At 42.8% G+C, this 16,935-nt stretch overlaps 1 protein-coding gene and 1 long non-coding RNA gene across 14 annotated transcripts in view; one reads left to right on the forward strand and one right to left on the reverse strand.

Moving 5' to 3' along the window:
- COL6A3 (collagen type VI alpha 3 chain) overlaps positions 1-16,935 on the reverse strand; it is a 103,118-nt gene that overhangs the window by 66,257 nt on the left and 19,926 nt on the right. For 10 of the 13 annotated variants that reach the window (XM_083702482.1, XM_083702491.1, XM_083702493.1 and 7 more), the window contains exons 2-4: positions 14,462-14,602; positions 11,566-12,183; positions 6,243-6,845 (exon numbers count right to left, since the gene is read on the reverse strand). In XM_083702482.1, coding sequence (XP_083558608.1) covers positions 6,243-6,845; positions 11,566-12,183; positions 14,462-14,552 — 1,312 coding nt within the window. In that variant the 5' untranslated portion in view covers positions 14,553-14,602. The remainder of the gene's footprint in view (positions 1-6,242; positions 6,846-11,565; positions 12,184-14,461; positions 14,603-16,935) is intronic. The other 3 variants (XM_083702485.1, XM_083702483.1, XM_083702484.1) reach the window with 2 other exon arrangements.
- On the forward strand, positions 871-13,201 carry LOC310833824. The gene is made up of 3 exons (XR_014558948.1): positions 871-1,832; positions 7,846-7,977; positions 13,015-13,201. It is a non-coding gene; the product is annotated as an uncharacterized lncRNA (long non-coding RNA).

The raw sequence follows: 16,935 nt of genomic DNA on the forward strand, positions 1-16,935 counted from the left end.
GATCATTTCTACACAATGTTTTAATAGTGCTACAGAAGATCCCTCTGCAATAGTCACACACTCAGTTCAGGGCTCTGCACTGTGAAATAAGGATGGTAAGAAGAGCTCTGTTGTGTCAGATCAATGGGGGGTCACTAGGCCTGCACCCTGTTCCCAGCAGACGCTAATCTGATGCCTTTAGGAAGCTTGCAGGTAAGACATGAAGGCAATAAGCCTCTGGAGCAGGTCTCCTCCCTTTTTGCTATGGAGCTGCCTTTCCTTTCCACAAACCTGTCTTCTCCCAACAATGTACCACCTATGTTGCCTTTGCCAACCATCTGAAGATATCAGACTCACTGCCCAGCCCTGCTCTTCTCAGGATAGACCACCACTTCCATTTATATACCTCCAGCCTCGACACATCGGCCCAGTAAACTGCCCCACCCCCAGGCTCCCTCCCGGGCCCTCCCCCATCTTCTTCTTTACCAGCCCTGATCCCACCCCCCAGCACCAAGGAGATGAGGACATGAGCCCATTGGCACCACATTTGCTTCATAGCCAGAACTTCCATGTGCTCATCTGAAGCACTTCTTCCCTCCTGGATTTGCTAATGCGGCTCAACTGGGCAATTGGACTCTATAATAGGAGAGTGACTAGAAGGGCCAGAATCCAGTCCAGGAAACTTTTTAAAAAATAAAATAAATAAAAGTTATTTCTTTGATCTTTCCATGTCCATGCTTCTTATTTTTTAAATGGAATTAATCTGTCTCCTAAAATGAATGTGGTAAAGACTTTACTACTCCTACAAAGCAAAATGAACTCAGCACTCAATAGGGAGAAAGCTAGTAGGGGGGGTATACTACGTGTGTGTGTGTGTGTGTGTGTGTGTGTGTGTGTGGTTCAGTACCATACAATATACAAAAAGACATAATTAATCAAAGTCCAATTAAGTCAGTAGTAATTCTGGAGCTGTGAACAACAGGGCAGGGTAGCTTGAACTCAGGCTTGAAATACACCCTAATTCACTTTAGACCAGTTGCGGGGTCAAAATGTTTGGGGAAGAAAAAAAAGTGTACCGTATAAGACCAGAGAGTTCTGTTCCTAGACAAAGATAGGTCACAACCCCTCTTCTCTGTGACGGAGGAAGTGAAGGTTCTTCTCTGCCTTTCTCTCACTTCATTTCTCGCTATATAACTGACCAGGATGGACATGACTAAACTTGCTCCAAGTTCAGACCACGTGTTTGAAACTATATGCCATATTTTGCCCAGAAGAGTGTTCTCCTTGCTGCTGCATGGAATAATGCATGAACTAGACCTTTGGATTTAGTAAGCAAAACATCTTAAATTTACTTAAGAGTGCATGGTCCATTCATTGCAGGGGTGGGGGTGGGGGGGAGAGCTTTAAAGCAGACTAAATGTCAGAGACCAGCCTGAGGATTACAGCTCTGATGAGGAATGGTGGGAACCTTCCCCTCTTCCTGCTCCTGACCTGGATCCTGAAGCTGCCCAGGAACAGTGGAGTAGCATAGATTTAGAGAACTGGCTTGCAGAGGGACATAGTTCAGAAAACAACAGCTGGGCAGAGCTGAGTGGGGAACAGCTAGGAGAAGCAGAACAGGAAGAGAGAGAGATAACGGACTCCCCTTCACTAGAAAGTGTTCAGCCTTTATCTCCAAGGGCAAGGAGAGCTGATAAGGTTGTTATGCAGAAGGCTCAGTGGCTGTGAGATCAGGTTGCAAGAAGGGGGAAGTGATGAAGATAACTTGGGGAGGGGGTGGGGGAGTGAAGCACCTTTATTCAGAGAATGGCTGCGTTGTTCTTTTGCTCTGATCATTAAACACTCTTAAACAGGTAAGGGACTCTAATTTCTTTGTTCTGCTGATGCACAGCCGGGGGGGGGGGGGGGGCTCTGAAGGCTAACACTAAACGGGATATGCAAAAGGGTTTAATAACCTATATTCCATGCTATACCGCTGCTTTATTCTGTTTTTAATGCTGCTGGGGGCTCTCCCCCACTGGAGAGATGTAAAGCTCCATGTTTTGAATCTAAGTGCTCAGCTGATTATTTTATTAATTACCCACATATGGGTCAGCTCTATTTTCCCTCCATAGTTTTATTATCACAAAGGCTTTCAATCCGAATTCCTGGAAAATGACTGGTAACTAGCAGAAAACTGCTAGTTCACAAGGAGCTCAAAATACAGTTTTAGCAAGTTATGTGACACTATGCCTAATGTAATATTAATTAGAGCAGGGAAGAAGTACTCACTGTGATATGATCAAGGTTGTAATATCAAGTGACAATTCAGGATTTAAAGTTTGCTCAGGGTCTTCACTAACAACATTGTGTAAATACCATTAAATACCAACATTATGTAAAGAGCATCACATGGAAACGCCATTTATCTTCCCGCCGGAATGGTACTTGTTAATCTACTTGCACTTTGACATGCTTTCGAACTGCTAGGTTGGCAGCAGCTGGGACCGATTAAATACCATTACAGGGCACCTAATGGCAACTTGCACTGTGAATCTACAGCAAACACATATTATACCTGTGAATTTCAGGTGATTAGTCCTATGACTAGTGTTCACTGCAGACACAGAGAAAGACTGCAATATAAACCTATGTTCCACATAGAAGAGCTTGCAGGATTATAACTAGTGTGCTTAGAGGACCAAAGTAGTGGAAAATCATTTGCGCCTTTGCACTGTTTTAGTAATACTAGTTTTCTGTGAGGTAGAAAATTCAGTTTTCAGGCATTCTTGCAAAGGAACAATTTCCTTGACACAGCAAAATAGAAAAAACACATTCCTGCAAAACCTTAAGAAGATGCCTTATACAGCCAGTATCTATACAGCAATGGTTTCAAACAGGCATCCTTCCTAGGCTTACTTTGTTGTTTAATCTGGGACCTTCTGCATGGAAAGAATATGCTCTACACTGATCATGTTAGAATCCCATGTTCCATGTATATGCAGGAAAGTTCTGCCATGTGACTCCTCACCTGCAGCCCAAAGTGGGCCGTCTTTAGGTTTACCATCTTTGTGAGAAAGAGACCATAATCTTTCTGTCAGTTTACTTTTCAGTTTAAGAGCCTAGGAAGGATCTATGCATGTTCCCTAAATGTGTGAAAACAAATTGTGCCGTATACAAAGAAATATTGAGTCTGAAGGCGGCTATCTCAGCATGATGGTCTACCCAAGTTCCTCCTTGCCACTTATCATGGAACTCTGGGCTGAAGTCCAATCAACATGTAGACAACACTGATCTCTACCTCTTGTTTCCATTGTCCAATCTCAGGCAGGCAGAGGAATTAAACTGGATTAAACTGAATCCAGACAAGACAGAAGGGATGTTGCTAGAGTACGGTACTAGCAGTCTAGATCAGGTGAATGGTATCGTTCTAGATGGGGTTTCACTCCCCTTGTAAAATCAAGCTCACAGCTTTGGGCTGAGGGGTCTCCTGGATCCATATCTTTCTCTGGATGCCCAGAGTTTGTTACTGGAGATCTTTTTCTTTCCTTTTTAAAAAAATCAGCTTCAGCTCATTCAACACCTGCAGACTTTCCACACCTGACGGAACTATGCATTTTAACTTCCACTGCATATTACTAGCTTCCTCTGCTTTGTCCTGATGGTTTATATAATTTCGCTAAAAGACTCACTCATATTCTATACGGAAGCAGAATAGATTAATTATTCTTTGGGGGTAAATTTGTAATTCCAGTTTGTATCTGAAATTATCTCTACGTTGCAAAGGCATTGTAAATTATACTAAACTATACTTTAAAAAACTTATTCTAGAAAGTTCTGATGAATTGATCCTTGAATTACAATAATCTAGTCCATCAATATACAAAACCAGCAATTTTTTTTCAACTGAAATCTCATCTCAAATACGCTTGACCACTGTGATTTGCAGAACTGACACTTTTCTAAGTGCCACATAATGTTTGTTCCACACTTTTAAGGAATCTAGAGATGGGAAAGCCTGGAAAAAAAACTGGAAAAATTGGTGGGGGGGGGCAGGTTTTTTTTAAAAAAAAAAATCCAAAGCCGTTTTTTTTGGGGGGTGGGCAAGGAAGTGTGTGGAATATTCAAACTATATCAAATTGGGTTTTGATTTTTTTTACAATTTTTCTGGGGGGAAACGGCTTTGGAAAAAACCCAGGAAAAAACCAGTTTTTTCCCCCAATTTTCCCAGTTTTTTTCCAGACCTTCCCATCTCCAGAATTAACAGACTAAAAATACACATTGCAGACAAAAACGACAGATTAAAATATATGTACACATTATATAAATTCAATAAATAAAAATAAATAAAATATGTCTGCATTGTTGGAAGGGACCTTGAAGATCATGCAGCCTAACCCGCTGCAGTGCAGGAATTATCAGCACCAGGCTCTAACCAGCTGAGCTATCCAGCTCTGAGTAGGCTTGCTTTAACAAAATTGTTTTTGGCAGGTGCTGAAAGAAGTGCAGTGAAAGGGTCTACCTGGCGCTTCTTTGCAGGGGTTGTAGGAGAAGCAACACTTGCGCCACACTGTTCTCAAGAGCACTTTGTGGTTGTGAGATGGGAAGGAATGCCGGGGCAGAGACACGAACAACAAAATTGCCTGTCCCCAGTAGATGTAATTGGGCACTTGGGACAACTGATAGCTCTTGGGTTGGAGGAAAGTGAGGTTATGTGTATTTTAGGAAAAACACCTGAAGACTCGTTTTTCATGAGGAAGGAATACTTTGTAAGACGAGGTCTGGGGACATCTAAACTGTTGTTCAAAGAGCTACTATGCAACAAAGTATTCATTATTCTATTAATTATTCTACTGTGTATGGTGTAGAGTGGTTGGCTTGTCATAGCCTACCCTTTGCCTTTGAGTCATGTGCAGAGACCCTCTTTGAATCATACCCAACTCTACCTCTCTTTTAAATCAGAACCAGTGAAGGCAGTGTGACTGTCTTGAGGCGGTTGGAGGATGGATGGTGGCTAACAGATTGAGGTTGAATCCTGACAAGACAGAAGTACTGTTTTGGAGGGACGGGGTGGGTGGGTATGGGAGACTCCCTGGTCCTGAATGGGGCAACTGTGCCCCTGAAGGAGCAGGTGCGCAGCCTGGGAGTCATTTTGGACTTACAGTTGGACTCACAGGTCAATTCTGTGTCCAGGGCAGCTCCATCTGGTATGCAGACTGAGACCCTACCTGCCCGTGGACTGTCTCGCTAGAGTGGTACATGCTCTGGTTATCTCCTGCTTGGACTACTACCATGCGCTCTATGTGGGGCTACCTTTGAAGGTTACCCGGAAACTACAATTAATCCAGAATCCGGCAGCTAGACTGGTGACTGAGAGTGGCCACTGAGACCATATAACACCAGTCCTGAGAGACCTACATTGGGTCCCAGTACATTTCTGAGCACAATTCAAAGTGTTGGTGCTGACCTTTAAAGCCCTAAATGGCCTCGGCCCAGTACACCTGAAGGAGTGTCTCCACCCCCATCGTTTGACTCAGACACTGAGATTATTAAAGTAAAGCACTAACAGCCCCACCCACCATGCAGAATTTCTAATTCTTACAAATAGAGCAAACTTCATTTGAATATCCCTTTAGCAATCAATAACATTAAAAAGTAAGGCCTGAGGGTGCCATTAAAACTGCACAGTGTTGGTTATTTCCATCATGCACCCAAGTTTTACCATGGAAGGGGCACCATAAGGATTCTGTTCTCCAGTGCCAAAGATCTTGTAGGTCAGCAGTGGGGCTCAGAGATCTTGCCTCTTTCCCATCCCCCAGCCACACTTGACCACAGCGGCAATTGTTCCATCTGCACTTGTGCATTTTATATACAGTGGTACCTCGGGTTACAAACGCTTTGGGTTTCAAACACTTCGTTTTACAAACTCCGCCAACCCGGAAGTAGTACTTTGGGTTGAGAACTTTGCCCCAGGTTGAGAATGAAAATTGTGCACCGGTGGCATGGCAGCAGCAGGAGGCCCCATTAGCGAAAGCACGCCTCAGGTTAAGAATGGTTTCGGTTAAGAACGAACTTCCGGGACGAGTTAAGTTCATAACCCGAGGTACCACTGTATGTAGATATATATTTTCAAAGTCCTATATGAATTTGCTACAGAAGCCTATGTAAAGCCATGATGCACTCTGACTCCTCAGGCAATTAAGAGGGCTGTTAATAAGCGCCCATAAATGAGTATAAATAACTGAATGCAATACAATGGTTCATTAAAATAAAAAAATACATACCTTCTGTAAGCATGGTTGGGCCATCTAACAAAATGAGCCTCTGGGCCACTCCAACAATGTTTGGCAGTAAGAGATCTTGAAGTTCGCCAAGGTTACTTGTGTCCAGGGCAGTATACACGAAGCCTCCATCAGTAGCAATTTGCTGAAGCTCTACATTGTCAGCATTCTCGACCCCAATGCTAAATGAGAATATACTCGCTTTCTTTATGGCCAAAATCCCCTCTCTAAGGTCATCGCTAGACTCACTGCCGCTTATCAGCACTAAGATCTGGGGGACACCCTCCTCTATCCTGCTGCCTCCTGACCGGGTGAAGTGGTTTTGCACCACATGCTCAAGAGCTTCCCCGATATTCGCTTCCTCGCCACCCGGCAGGCTAAGCGCCTTCACTGCATTTAAAATGTCAGCTTTCTGGGTGTAGCTGTTCAAGAAGAATGCAGTTCTGGGTTGATCACTATACGTCACTACCCCAATGCGTATGTGCTCATCTCCAACTGTGAGTTTTTCAATAAAATTTGCAAGGAAATCACGAATGGCTGCGATAGCGCCAGCGCCGATGTTGTTTGATCCGTCAATAAGGAAAATAATGTCAGCGGATTCTTGTGCTTAAAAAAAAGAGAGAGAAATGCAACAGGTGAAAGCATTAAACAAAGTGGTTCCATGCAAGTTGTTCTGACATGTTTCTTCGGAAACCAGCAAGAAACACGAATATGGAGGAACAAAACACAAGGTGGCCAAGATCAAATTGCCTGCTAGTTCTGCATTCTGATTGAATATGAATGACCAGATCATATCTATTAATTGCATAAGAACATTGTACCTGAAAGAATTTTCACATAGGTCTACTTGAGGGCTGGGGAGTGACATATTTTCATTGTATAGTTTATTACGTTTTGCATTTGTGGGCAGATGACTCCCACCTCTTTGTGCACACTGATACATGAGGTTGTGCTATACAACATCACCCTCATGCTTAAGGCATGTGGCCTTTATAGTCGCTATCTTCTGTGACCTGGCCCATGCACAACACCTTCTCAGGCTGTGCTTCCAGGCGCATTTGGCCAACAAATAACCAGGGAGATGAGAGAGCAAGGAAGTCCCCTTTGGTAGGCAGAAATCCTTGCAATAAGAGGGAAAACCTTACAGGCTACAAAGTACAAGTAAAATGGTTAAAATGTTAATCTAATGATAAATTATAAAACAACTTTAGAGCTTAGAGAAATCCTGGAAAGAAGGGAATTGTGTATATTAAAAAAAAAAAAAAATGTTCAAATGCGTTTAACAATTCCAATCAAGAATTGACCAGGATATAAGGCAATGTTTTCAAAGATCAAATAAGTATCACAGTATATTGACCATATATTTGTTCTTTATATTTAAGGTATGTCTACATGTTTACTAATGATATAAACACTAAAATTATTTATTTATTTTATTTATTTATATCCCTTTTTTCCTCTAAGGAATAGAAAGAAAACCTATATAAATATGCTTGTAGACATGATTTATAGGAATATTGTTCAAAATTGCATTTCTAATGAAGACATTTCTGCTTTTATTCTTCACGTACCATATGTCTACTGGATATTCAATCAAGTAATGCAGAATCATGTTAAAACAAGGTGATGAAGCCAGTCATAACACAATTATCCAACCTTATATATGAGAATTCTTCCTGAATGATCAGCTGTTTTGGATATAAGAAATGTATAATTACGTGGAACATCTCAGTGGGAGGTAAGCTGGCACTGGATCACAGATTAATTACCATAATTACCATTAATTATCACAGATTAATTACCATAGTCATTAGTCAGGTGAAGTCACCCATGGCTTGCTATAATCTGTCCTAAACTAATCTGAGTGTTTGGGAATCTGATCAAAATCACTGTGTCTTAACACGTCAGTCTCCATATGTGGAGTTTTCTTGTAAAACTGTTGATCTGGAACAGCAACTGTTCTGGTTCTTTTATCCACAAGCAGCTGAATGTGGATCATATTTAGCTTCACACAATAGACAAGCGTCCTCTGCTCACAGCAAAATTTAGTGCATCACTATAAAATGGTCAAAACTGAGGCTGAACTGACGACAGTATTTCATGAATATTTAAATTCATCAAGATGATTAGAGGAAAAGCCACCAAACTCTGGTATTACATTATGTTTAAAGCATATTTAGATCAAATTTGGCCAGCATTTGCTCTTTTACAGTGACTATCTCACAGTTTATGCTACCAGTGGAGAGAACGATGGACTCAGACCACTGAGATTTTGGCCCAAAACTTTAAGCAAGTCACGATAGCTGATCCTGAACAACCTCACTTGTAACTTGATCTTCCATAACTCTATCCCTCTGTCTCCTGAGGAAGGGACAGGATACATCTGTGATGAATAAATATACTGAACATTCTGGAATGCTTAAAGTTTTCTGTTTTGCCATTTTAACTATCACACTCTTTGTCGGCCACAAAAACCTAGTGTGCTGGTATTTACTACATGACCTGAAGGTCCCATAAACTGAAATACTGCTGATCTTGAAGAAATAGGGAGGAAGTATACATAACAGCTGGATAATTTGTCACCACTGAAATACCATTATACTGAAGTACACAATGAAGGATTAGGCTGGTGGTGGAGGGCAAATTAAAGCATGCTTTGTTACACAACTAAGCAAAGGATTGTTGGCTTAGAAAGGAAGCAGTGACTTAGTCATTAACCATGATGCAGTAAAATATGTAACAGGACAATGACAAAAGTGAACTCTGAACTGGTCAAGTAATTCATTCCCAGCATGACCAAAATCTGTCCTTTAATACAACTTTGGGAACATATCATCATGACATTTAATATGTGGAGGCTGTAAAAAGCACCTGTTGGGTTTCACATTCTATCTCAGGTAAAAAAGTATTTGTAATTGATTAAATATCATGTTATGCTTTGATATACATAAGCTTATTAAGCCAATTATATGTCCATTGCTAGAAAAAGAAAATTACTTTTGGATGCCGGCAACTATAGTAATATTTTTGAATAAAACACCCTGTACTGTATATAGTTATATACATTCTGTGTATAACTGGAATAACCCATGTGCGCAGTTACCTTGAAGCACTGTTTAACTCATATGCCATTTGCAATATATATTTTCACAAGCCAGCTCTCCATGCTGGGCTCTGCCAGACTATGAACTCATATATACCACTGCATAAAGATGAACCAAGAATCTCGTGGTGATGTGAGGGCTAAATCAGAGCTTCTGCTCAGATAAGAGGTAAACGGAAGATCCTACAATATGTGTTTCACATCTCTCTGCCTCCTGCATGCTCAAGTTCTCTAAAGGACGTTATGAAGATATATTGCCTTGAATTGACCTTTTTTGCATGGTGATTCTTCACATCAAAATCTGGGAATCAGTTCCAATTCCTTTAAAGCCAGTGATGGGAATCAGTTCCAATTCCTTTAAAGTCGTTTCTGGCAACAAAGGTTACCATAGGTTTCTGATATGCTTTTTAAAATTTTACTTAAAAACATTAAAAATTCATTCTGATATCTAAATGGCCAGCTCATCAGTGACCTCAATGAATCTGAATATTGCCCCATAAGATTTGCAGAAAAATGAGAGAAACATCTGTTTGCCTGTGTATCATGCAGCAATGCAATGGCGGATGATGGAGCACATAATGGAGTTAATCAGACAGGACAAGATGAGTGTTATAACCTGCATATTGCTGTCAACCTGCAACATTCAAAACATCCATTTCTCCTTTCATGCATCCCAGGGTATAAAAACAAAGGTCTGAGAAGTCCACAATGCGAGAGAATCGTTCTATCATATTAAACTCAATAGTTTTTCACATTCAGGGTTCCCTTTAAAAAATCATTTCGCTCCCGTTTCCTTCCATTTAATGAGGAACAGGAAGATATGAAGTAAGAGGAAATCTTCCACTTTGCCTGACTTCCATTTCTCTCTCTTTCATCGCAGGAGTTTCCTTGATTAGACTTGCCAGGTGTGCTTCATCCCTTTTATACAGCCCCTCCCCTACCTCTCGTGGTGAGCAGTAGGGGAGGGGTTCTACAAAAGGGATGGGAGAAAAGGACTTGGGGAGGGGGCAGAGGTAGATGGCAGCTGCCACAGCACCTGGAAAGATGAACAGGTAAAGGGGAATCTCCAGGTGGCCATCAAGGAAACTGGGCTTGACCAACGACATGCTCCCACTGCCATGGCCAAGGCCCACTTCCTGGGTAAACTATTGCAAATAAGAAAACCATAAGGGAGCTCTTTGCCCACCATTTCAAGCCCGTATATTACCTGAGAACAGGAAGGAGGCCACCTGATCTTGGGAAAGCCCTTGGGCACATAGATACTTTTTTCACATAAAGTGTAGCTCTAGGAAGGCACAACAGTGGAGCATAGCTGTCAACTTTTCCCTTTTCTTGCGAGGAATCCTATTCGGAATAAGGGAATTTCCCTTAAAAAAAGGGGAACGTTGACAGCTATGGAGTGGCGAGGGGAGCTTAAGTTTCGCAAGCAACATTCATTTACTTCTAGTTCTGTATCTGCAGTAAATGTAAGCTAAGGTGTGCTGATAAGAGTCTTGACAGATCTTCATTCACTGTGGTTCAGGTGTTCTTGAACACACCATTATCTCGGCTGCAGCAGCCTCCCTCACAAAATGTGGTTACGATAATAATCTTCTATGTCACATTTAAATGTACTTTACTAATGACCACAGGATAAGGAAGCACTTTGGACTTCATTTGTATGTGATTCTGCTTTAGAGCCTATAGCAAAAAATATGCCAAATTGAGCAGCCTTTGTTTTTAACCCCTCAGATGTGCAACTTAGGGCCTTTCCAGACAATTCTGGCTTTTGTTACTCAGCAGCTGAAAAGCAGAGGGACCAGGCATCTTGCGCTAACACAGCCCCTCAGTGTGCTGAGAATTTTTTCCAGCACTCCCTTGAGTTACTTATCACTTTCTGTAGTGAGATAAGCAACATTCCACCCATCTACATGACACTCTGTAAAATTTTTAAATACTTTATATAACTCATAACTGTAAACATTTATTAGAGGTTAGGCACTCCCTGAGCATAGCACTCAAGCACGGAATCCCTCGCGCAGGGTGCATGCAGGGAGATCTGCAGCAGAACTTCACTATTTTGTTATTTCTTCCTCCCATCTTTTTAATTTGATTCCTGTGGTTGCTGTTGCCGGGAAAGGCCCTTGGTCCACACATCCAAATGTCTAAAATGATGGGAAGAGCACCAATTGCAACACCTCCCTTGAGTACAAGTATTGCAATATCGCAGCAGAACAGCGTTACCTGTGATGTCTTTAATCACTCCTTTTGCTCCAGCCATTTCTGGAGTCATAGATGAGCGAATACTTGCAACTAAGTCTCCCACAATGCCGTGGAGAGCAGTAAAGTTCTCTAGGTTGAACAAGTGCATATCAAGGGGTTCGCTTGCTATTTCCTTTAATTCCCCTTCCACTGCGTCCTGCACTCCAATGGCAAACATGTTTACATCGGCAGATTTAAGAACAGATGACGGCAGAGCCACATCATCTTGGGATCGTCCATCCGTTAACACTATAATAACCTGGGGGGCGCCATCGCTCACCCTGCTTCCAGCAGCTTTAGAAAGGTGGTTCCGAATTAGAAACTCTAGTCCTTCTCCGGTCTTGGTTCCTCCCCCCATATAAGGCATGTGTGAAATATGGGAGAGGACATCTTGTACAGTATGGTATGTGTTTAACTGGAATTCTGTGTGTGGGTTTCCGCTGAACTGGACCAGACCAAACCGAAAATCGTTTCCACCCACATCTAATTGTTTTACAACATCATACAGAAACTCCCGAACAAGTTGGAAATGCTCCTTTCCAATGCTCCAAGAAGAATCCACTAGAAATATTATATCAGCAGCAGCACCGATTTTCACATCTTTAAAAAAAACACATGGATTTATGATTTTCTAGAGGCCACAGGCCAGGAGAGGGGAGTCTTGTTCTATAGCCATATACCCCGCTTGGCATAATTGGCAGGAGTACAGACCTTATGAACCCATAAACCCAACAAACTGGGCCAGGAGGAAGGGGGGAGGGAAGCTCATTCCAACAGATCAGCTTGCTCTTGTTGAATATATGGTACGCTGAATATATAATTTTATTCCTCGTAAACTTATGGCTGTTTCTTGCTACAGAAACTTCTTCCAAAGGAATATTCTCTAGATATGGGATTACCTAAGCAGGACGAGCAAACACCCCAATGCGTTCATGCGTCATTATAAGTCATACTCAAAACCTGTTGATCCAATGGTAGCAGCTCCTGAATAGGTCAGTGAAGAATACAGTGGCAGTTTGACTGTTGATTTTGTTGGCCGCATTTGTGGGAATTGAAGTTATTCCACTTGCCTTATTGTAACACTGGCTGAATCAGCAAATAACTAGAGCTATAGAGAAGTCCACCCCACATGCTACGTTAGCACAATGCTGAAAATTATCACACTACACTAGTAATGGGTAGATTTTTTTGTACTGATTTAAAATGTCAGTCCTTGAAATTATTTGCATGCTTCTTACAGAAAAAAATGAAACATTTGAACCATTTTCCTGAGTTTATCTGAAGACTTAGGAAGTGCCTTGCGAACCTGCTATCAGTTTTTAAAAAAACCAAAGACCCAAAGACCTCCTTCTTCCCTTTACATGCCTATGAAGAGACAGTGGGAACAGGAGCTGTGTTTTCCTCCCACACTGCCTCTGCTTCCATCACCAGGTTGCTTAGGCTGCAAGAATCCTTGGGAGAACTACCTCTACCACAATCACCTGGGAATTCTGCCTTGGCATTGGACTAATCAGTAGGGCAGAGGGAGGAAATGAGGGGGAAAGCAGCTGCCAACCGCCACCTGACAAGTAAGCAATGACAAGCAAGTAATGGCAGAAAACAAATCACTGGAGAAGGGTCGGGTGGGGGTCACAACACTGGTTTCCTGGCAACAGGATTCCTGCTGCTTGCCAAGGGAGGGAGAAGGACAGTGGCTGGGAGGTCAGCGCAGGGTGGGTCCACCACTGGAGTCCATTTGCCAGTGCACCCAACCTGTGCCAACCTCTGCACTTTCCCTCCCACCTCCTCCAAGTGAGCAGCAGTGACCCTGCTGCCAGAAAGCTAGCATTGTGCCTCTCCACCCCCTGCCCACCCAGGGAAAGCCCCTTCTGCATAATGGGAAGCAGGGATAGTGTCTGGTGGGCTGGGGTCTGGCACAGAGGGCTTTGGGGGACAGCAAAGGCTGGCAGCATCAGGGAAATGTGGACATTATTTTCCAACTGGAATTTTGATCCACGGCAGGAAAGAATTCTGGGGTTTTAAAAGCTCACTGGAATTGCATGCCAATAATTGGTAGAAAAAAAGAATGGTATAAAGACTTACTACAATCACCCCTGTGCAATAGCCCTCAGATATTCTGTAATACTACTTAGCACATTAGAACATTAAAAAAACTGGTCTCAGACTAATTTTTGATCACTTTTGAAAGGGGGTGGGAATTGCATTATAATAATGAGAATGAGGGTGGAAGGTGGAAGACTTCCATGGCCAACAGTATCCATATTTTTCCTGTGCTACGTATGTATACCAAGAGAGACACTGGCCATGTTTGGATGTAACTTTAAACCATAGTTTAACACAGTGAACCTTGGCAAGCCTCAAGATGACACGCTCCTCCTTCCCCTTCCATTTCAGTCAGTGAAAACAAAAGAAGTTCATAAACTACGGTTTGAAGTTGGCTTGTTTCTACCAACCATAGTTAAAATGAACTACAGTTTGTCATGGCAAGCGGTGACTAAACTAAAACAGAGGCAAATTTTTCTGAGCTCTGCATGGCTGTGCTGGAGGAGGAGAGAGCTCACAAGCCTAAGGCTTGTTTTGAAAATTAAGCTTGTTATATCCAAATCAGCCCACTATTTCTACCAGTAAGCAAAGGTAAGGGGAAAAGAGGTTATACAGGAGCAATTACTTAATTCACAAAGATCTGTCCCCAGTCTCTGTCATGGGATCACTGCAATGAATGTGTTTATGGAAACGCAACAGAGTTTCAGGGATATGAAGCTGCAGTTGGTACAACTGATTTGAACAAATATTTGTTAGGGCCCAAAATACATGTCCTCACTCTCTGCCAACTTCAAGACATCAAAAAGCAAGTTACCTAAAGATAATGGCAACTTACCAGCTCCTTGCTGCTGGGCATCAGCATTATGGTAGCCTGAGAGTAAAAGACAAAAGATGGTTGCTAAAGGCAAATGCCGGTGTTTCCTCATTTTCTTTTTTAGGTGGGTTGGCTAGTTTCTCAAAGCTCCAGTTCTTAGATCTGAAAAGAAACAGAGATGCTGTCAGGAAAATTCCTACAGAACTTCAAATGGGAAAGCTACATAACTCACTCATTCCACGAACCAAGCACACATACCATAATGATTTTGCGTTTGCTATTAATAACTGTTTTCAATCATGCAACAAAAATGGAAACTAGGCCATCAATATTTACTTCTGGGCCACTCAGCCTACGATTGTTACTGGCACAAATAGATTCTGTCTTCTAGGAAGAGCAAGTCATCGGCTGAGCCGCCTTCCTGGCCAGAGGTGCTTGGGAGGCAGCTATAGCACCTCAGAGCTCTGTTACCTCCCCAGCTTATAAAGTAAGATGCAAGGAAACCTCTCATGCCCTCCCTTCTCCCAGGTTCCTCTTCCTCTGAGCCTTGTGCTGATAAGAGGTGACATGGCTGAGCTCCAAAGAGTGCAGCCCACTGATCATCATACAGATTCATCCAGGTTATGTTGGCACAAGGTGTGTAATGCCGAGGTCTGAAAAACAGGGTTGCGCTCCTGCAACAGCATTCTGTGCCTGAAGTTTAAAGGGTTATCCCTGCCCCATGAAGATGGAGACGCCTCATTCCAATTAGCCAAAAGTGTTTCAGCGTCTCAACTTCTCTGCCAATTTAACTCAGCACGTGCAACACAACATGAAAGACAAGGAAGTCTGAGCTCATTAACGACAAGCAACATGTTTCTGTAAAAAAAAATAAACAGCTGTCAAAAACAAACCAGTTGGAAATGAAAGAGTTCCAGATCACTTAAAATTTTGAAACTCTGCACTATCTTGTCAGTGACAGCTGCTGAAGAGTGGAATGGACTCCCTCAAAAGTTGGTGGAGGTTTTGGGGCAGAGGTTGGATAGTCATCTGTCAGGAAACTTTTAGTTCTGGTTCCTGTTTTGCAGAGGTTGGACTAGGGTGCCCCTGGGGTTCCTTCCAATTCTTTGGTCTGAGAAGTTCAATCACACAGTCCAACACTTGCACAGCTGAGATTAACGACTACAGATCGCATCAATAACTTCTTGCAGAATGTATCTGGTTTGATGGAAATGAGGAAGAAACCTCCAGAATCAAAAGGCCTCAAAATCATTAGAACAGCTATATAGGAAGAAATCAGTCAGGCACTCTGCATGTGCCCACTGTGTATATCCGATAAAAAATAGGTTGCCATCCAGAAAACAAAGTAGGTTAGCATAGATCCAGAATGGCTCCTTGGCATGTGAGCGACCAACTTGAACCCAGATGCATCTCTTCCCCTCTTGGAACTCCAGGGCCAGCACAACCTCTCCTTTGTGATCATTTCCCTTATGTGGTGCCACCCCTCACTACAGTTGGAGTCCAGCTTAGTGATGTTCTTCCATCAGGAGTCCCCAGATCAGTGTTTCCTCAAACTTGGGTCTCCAGTTATTGTTGGACTACAACTCCCAACATCCTTAGCTAGCAGGACCAGTGGTCAGGGATTGTGGGAGTTGTGGTCCAACAACTGCTGGGCACCCAAGTTTGAGAAACCCTTCTCCAGATGTTGCTGGATTACCACCCCCACAAATGCAGATCACCTCCATGGGACAACATCCAACATCAAGCTGCCCTCTTTGTGTCATGCCATCACCCAGCTGCCTGGAGTCCTACTTGTAACTGGAAAACTTGTATTACATACACAGATGGAATCTCTTCGGACAACTGCAAGTGCAGAGGGGCAGGAATCCCAGAAGTGCATCATGCACCCCATCCCCCCAATTCTGCCCTCACATGTTCTTTGGCATGCCTGAACAGGCCTGCAGAGTGAGGAGAAAGTGGCGAAGAAGGGAGCTTCAGTGCGATCACTTGTGGCACCCAGTAGAATTGGTCTCGAACAGTGCTTTGGAGATGTCTCCTGCTGTCACCTAGTTCACCGAGCTGGTCAAACTGCATCTGGGCTATTCTGCTCCAAGCTGCAGATGAGAGGTGCCTCTATCATAACACAGGTCCAGACAAAATAAGGTTTTCCCCAGTGCACACCAGCAGCTCAGAAAGAATACTGAATGAGAACTCCTCTCGTTCTTTCTATGGAAGGATTTCCGTAGGGTAGATCATTCTGTTTCATAAGCCTTTGCCTGTAGTCTGAAGTGCTACAGTCCATATATAGATTTACTACCTCAGTAAAGGAACAATAGCTCAATTTTATTTTCATTTCTAAGGGACGTGGGTTAAACCACAGAGCCTAGGACTTGCCGATCAGAAGGTCGGCGGTTCGAATCCCCGCGACAGGGGTGAGCTCCCGTTGCTCGGTCCCTGCTCCTGCCAACCTAGCACTTCGAAAGCACGTCAAAGTGCAAGTAGATAAATAGGTACCG

The sequence above is a fragment of the Podarcis gaigeae genome (assembly GCF_964106915.1).
Source record: "Podarcis gaigeae genome assembly, chromosome: 1".
In the NCBI taxonomy this organism is placed as follows: Eukaryota; Metazoa; Chordata; class Lepidosauria; order Squamata; family Lacertidae; genus Podarcis; species Podarcis gaigeae.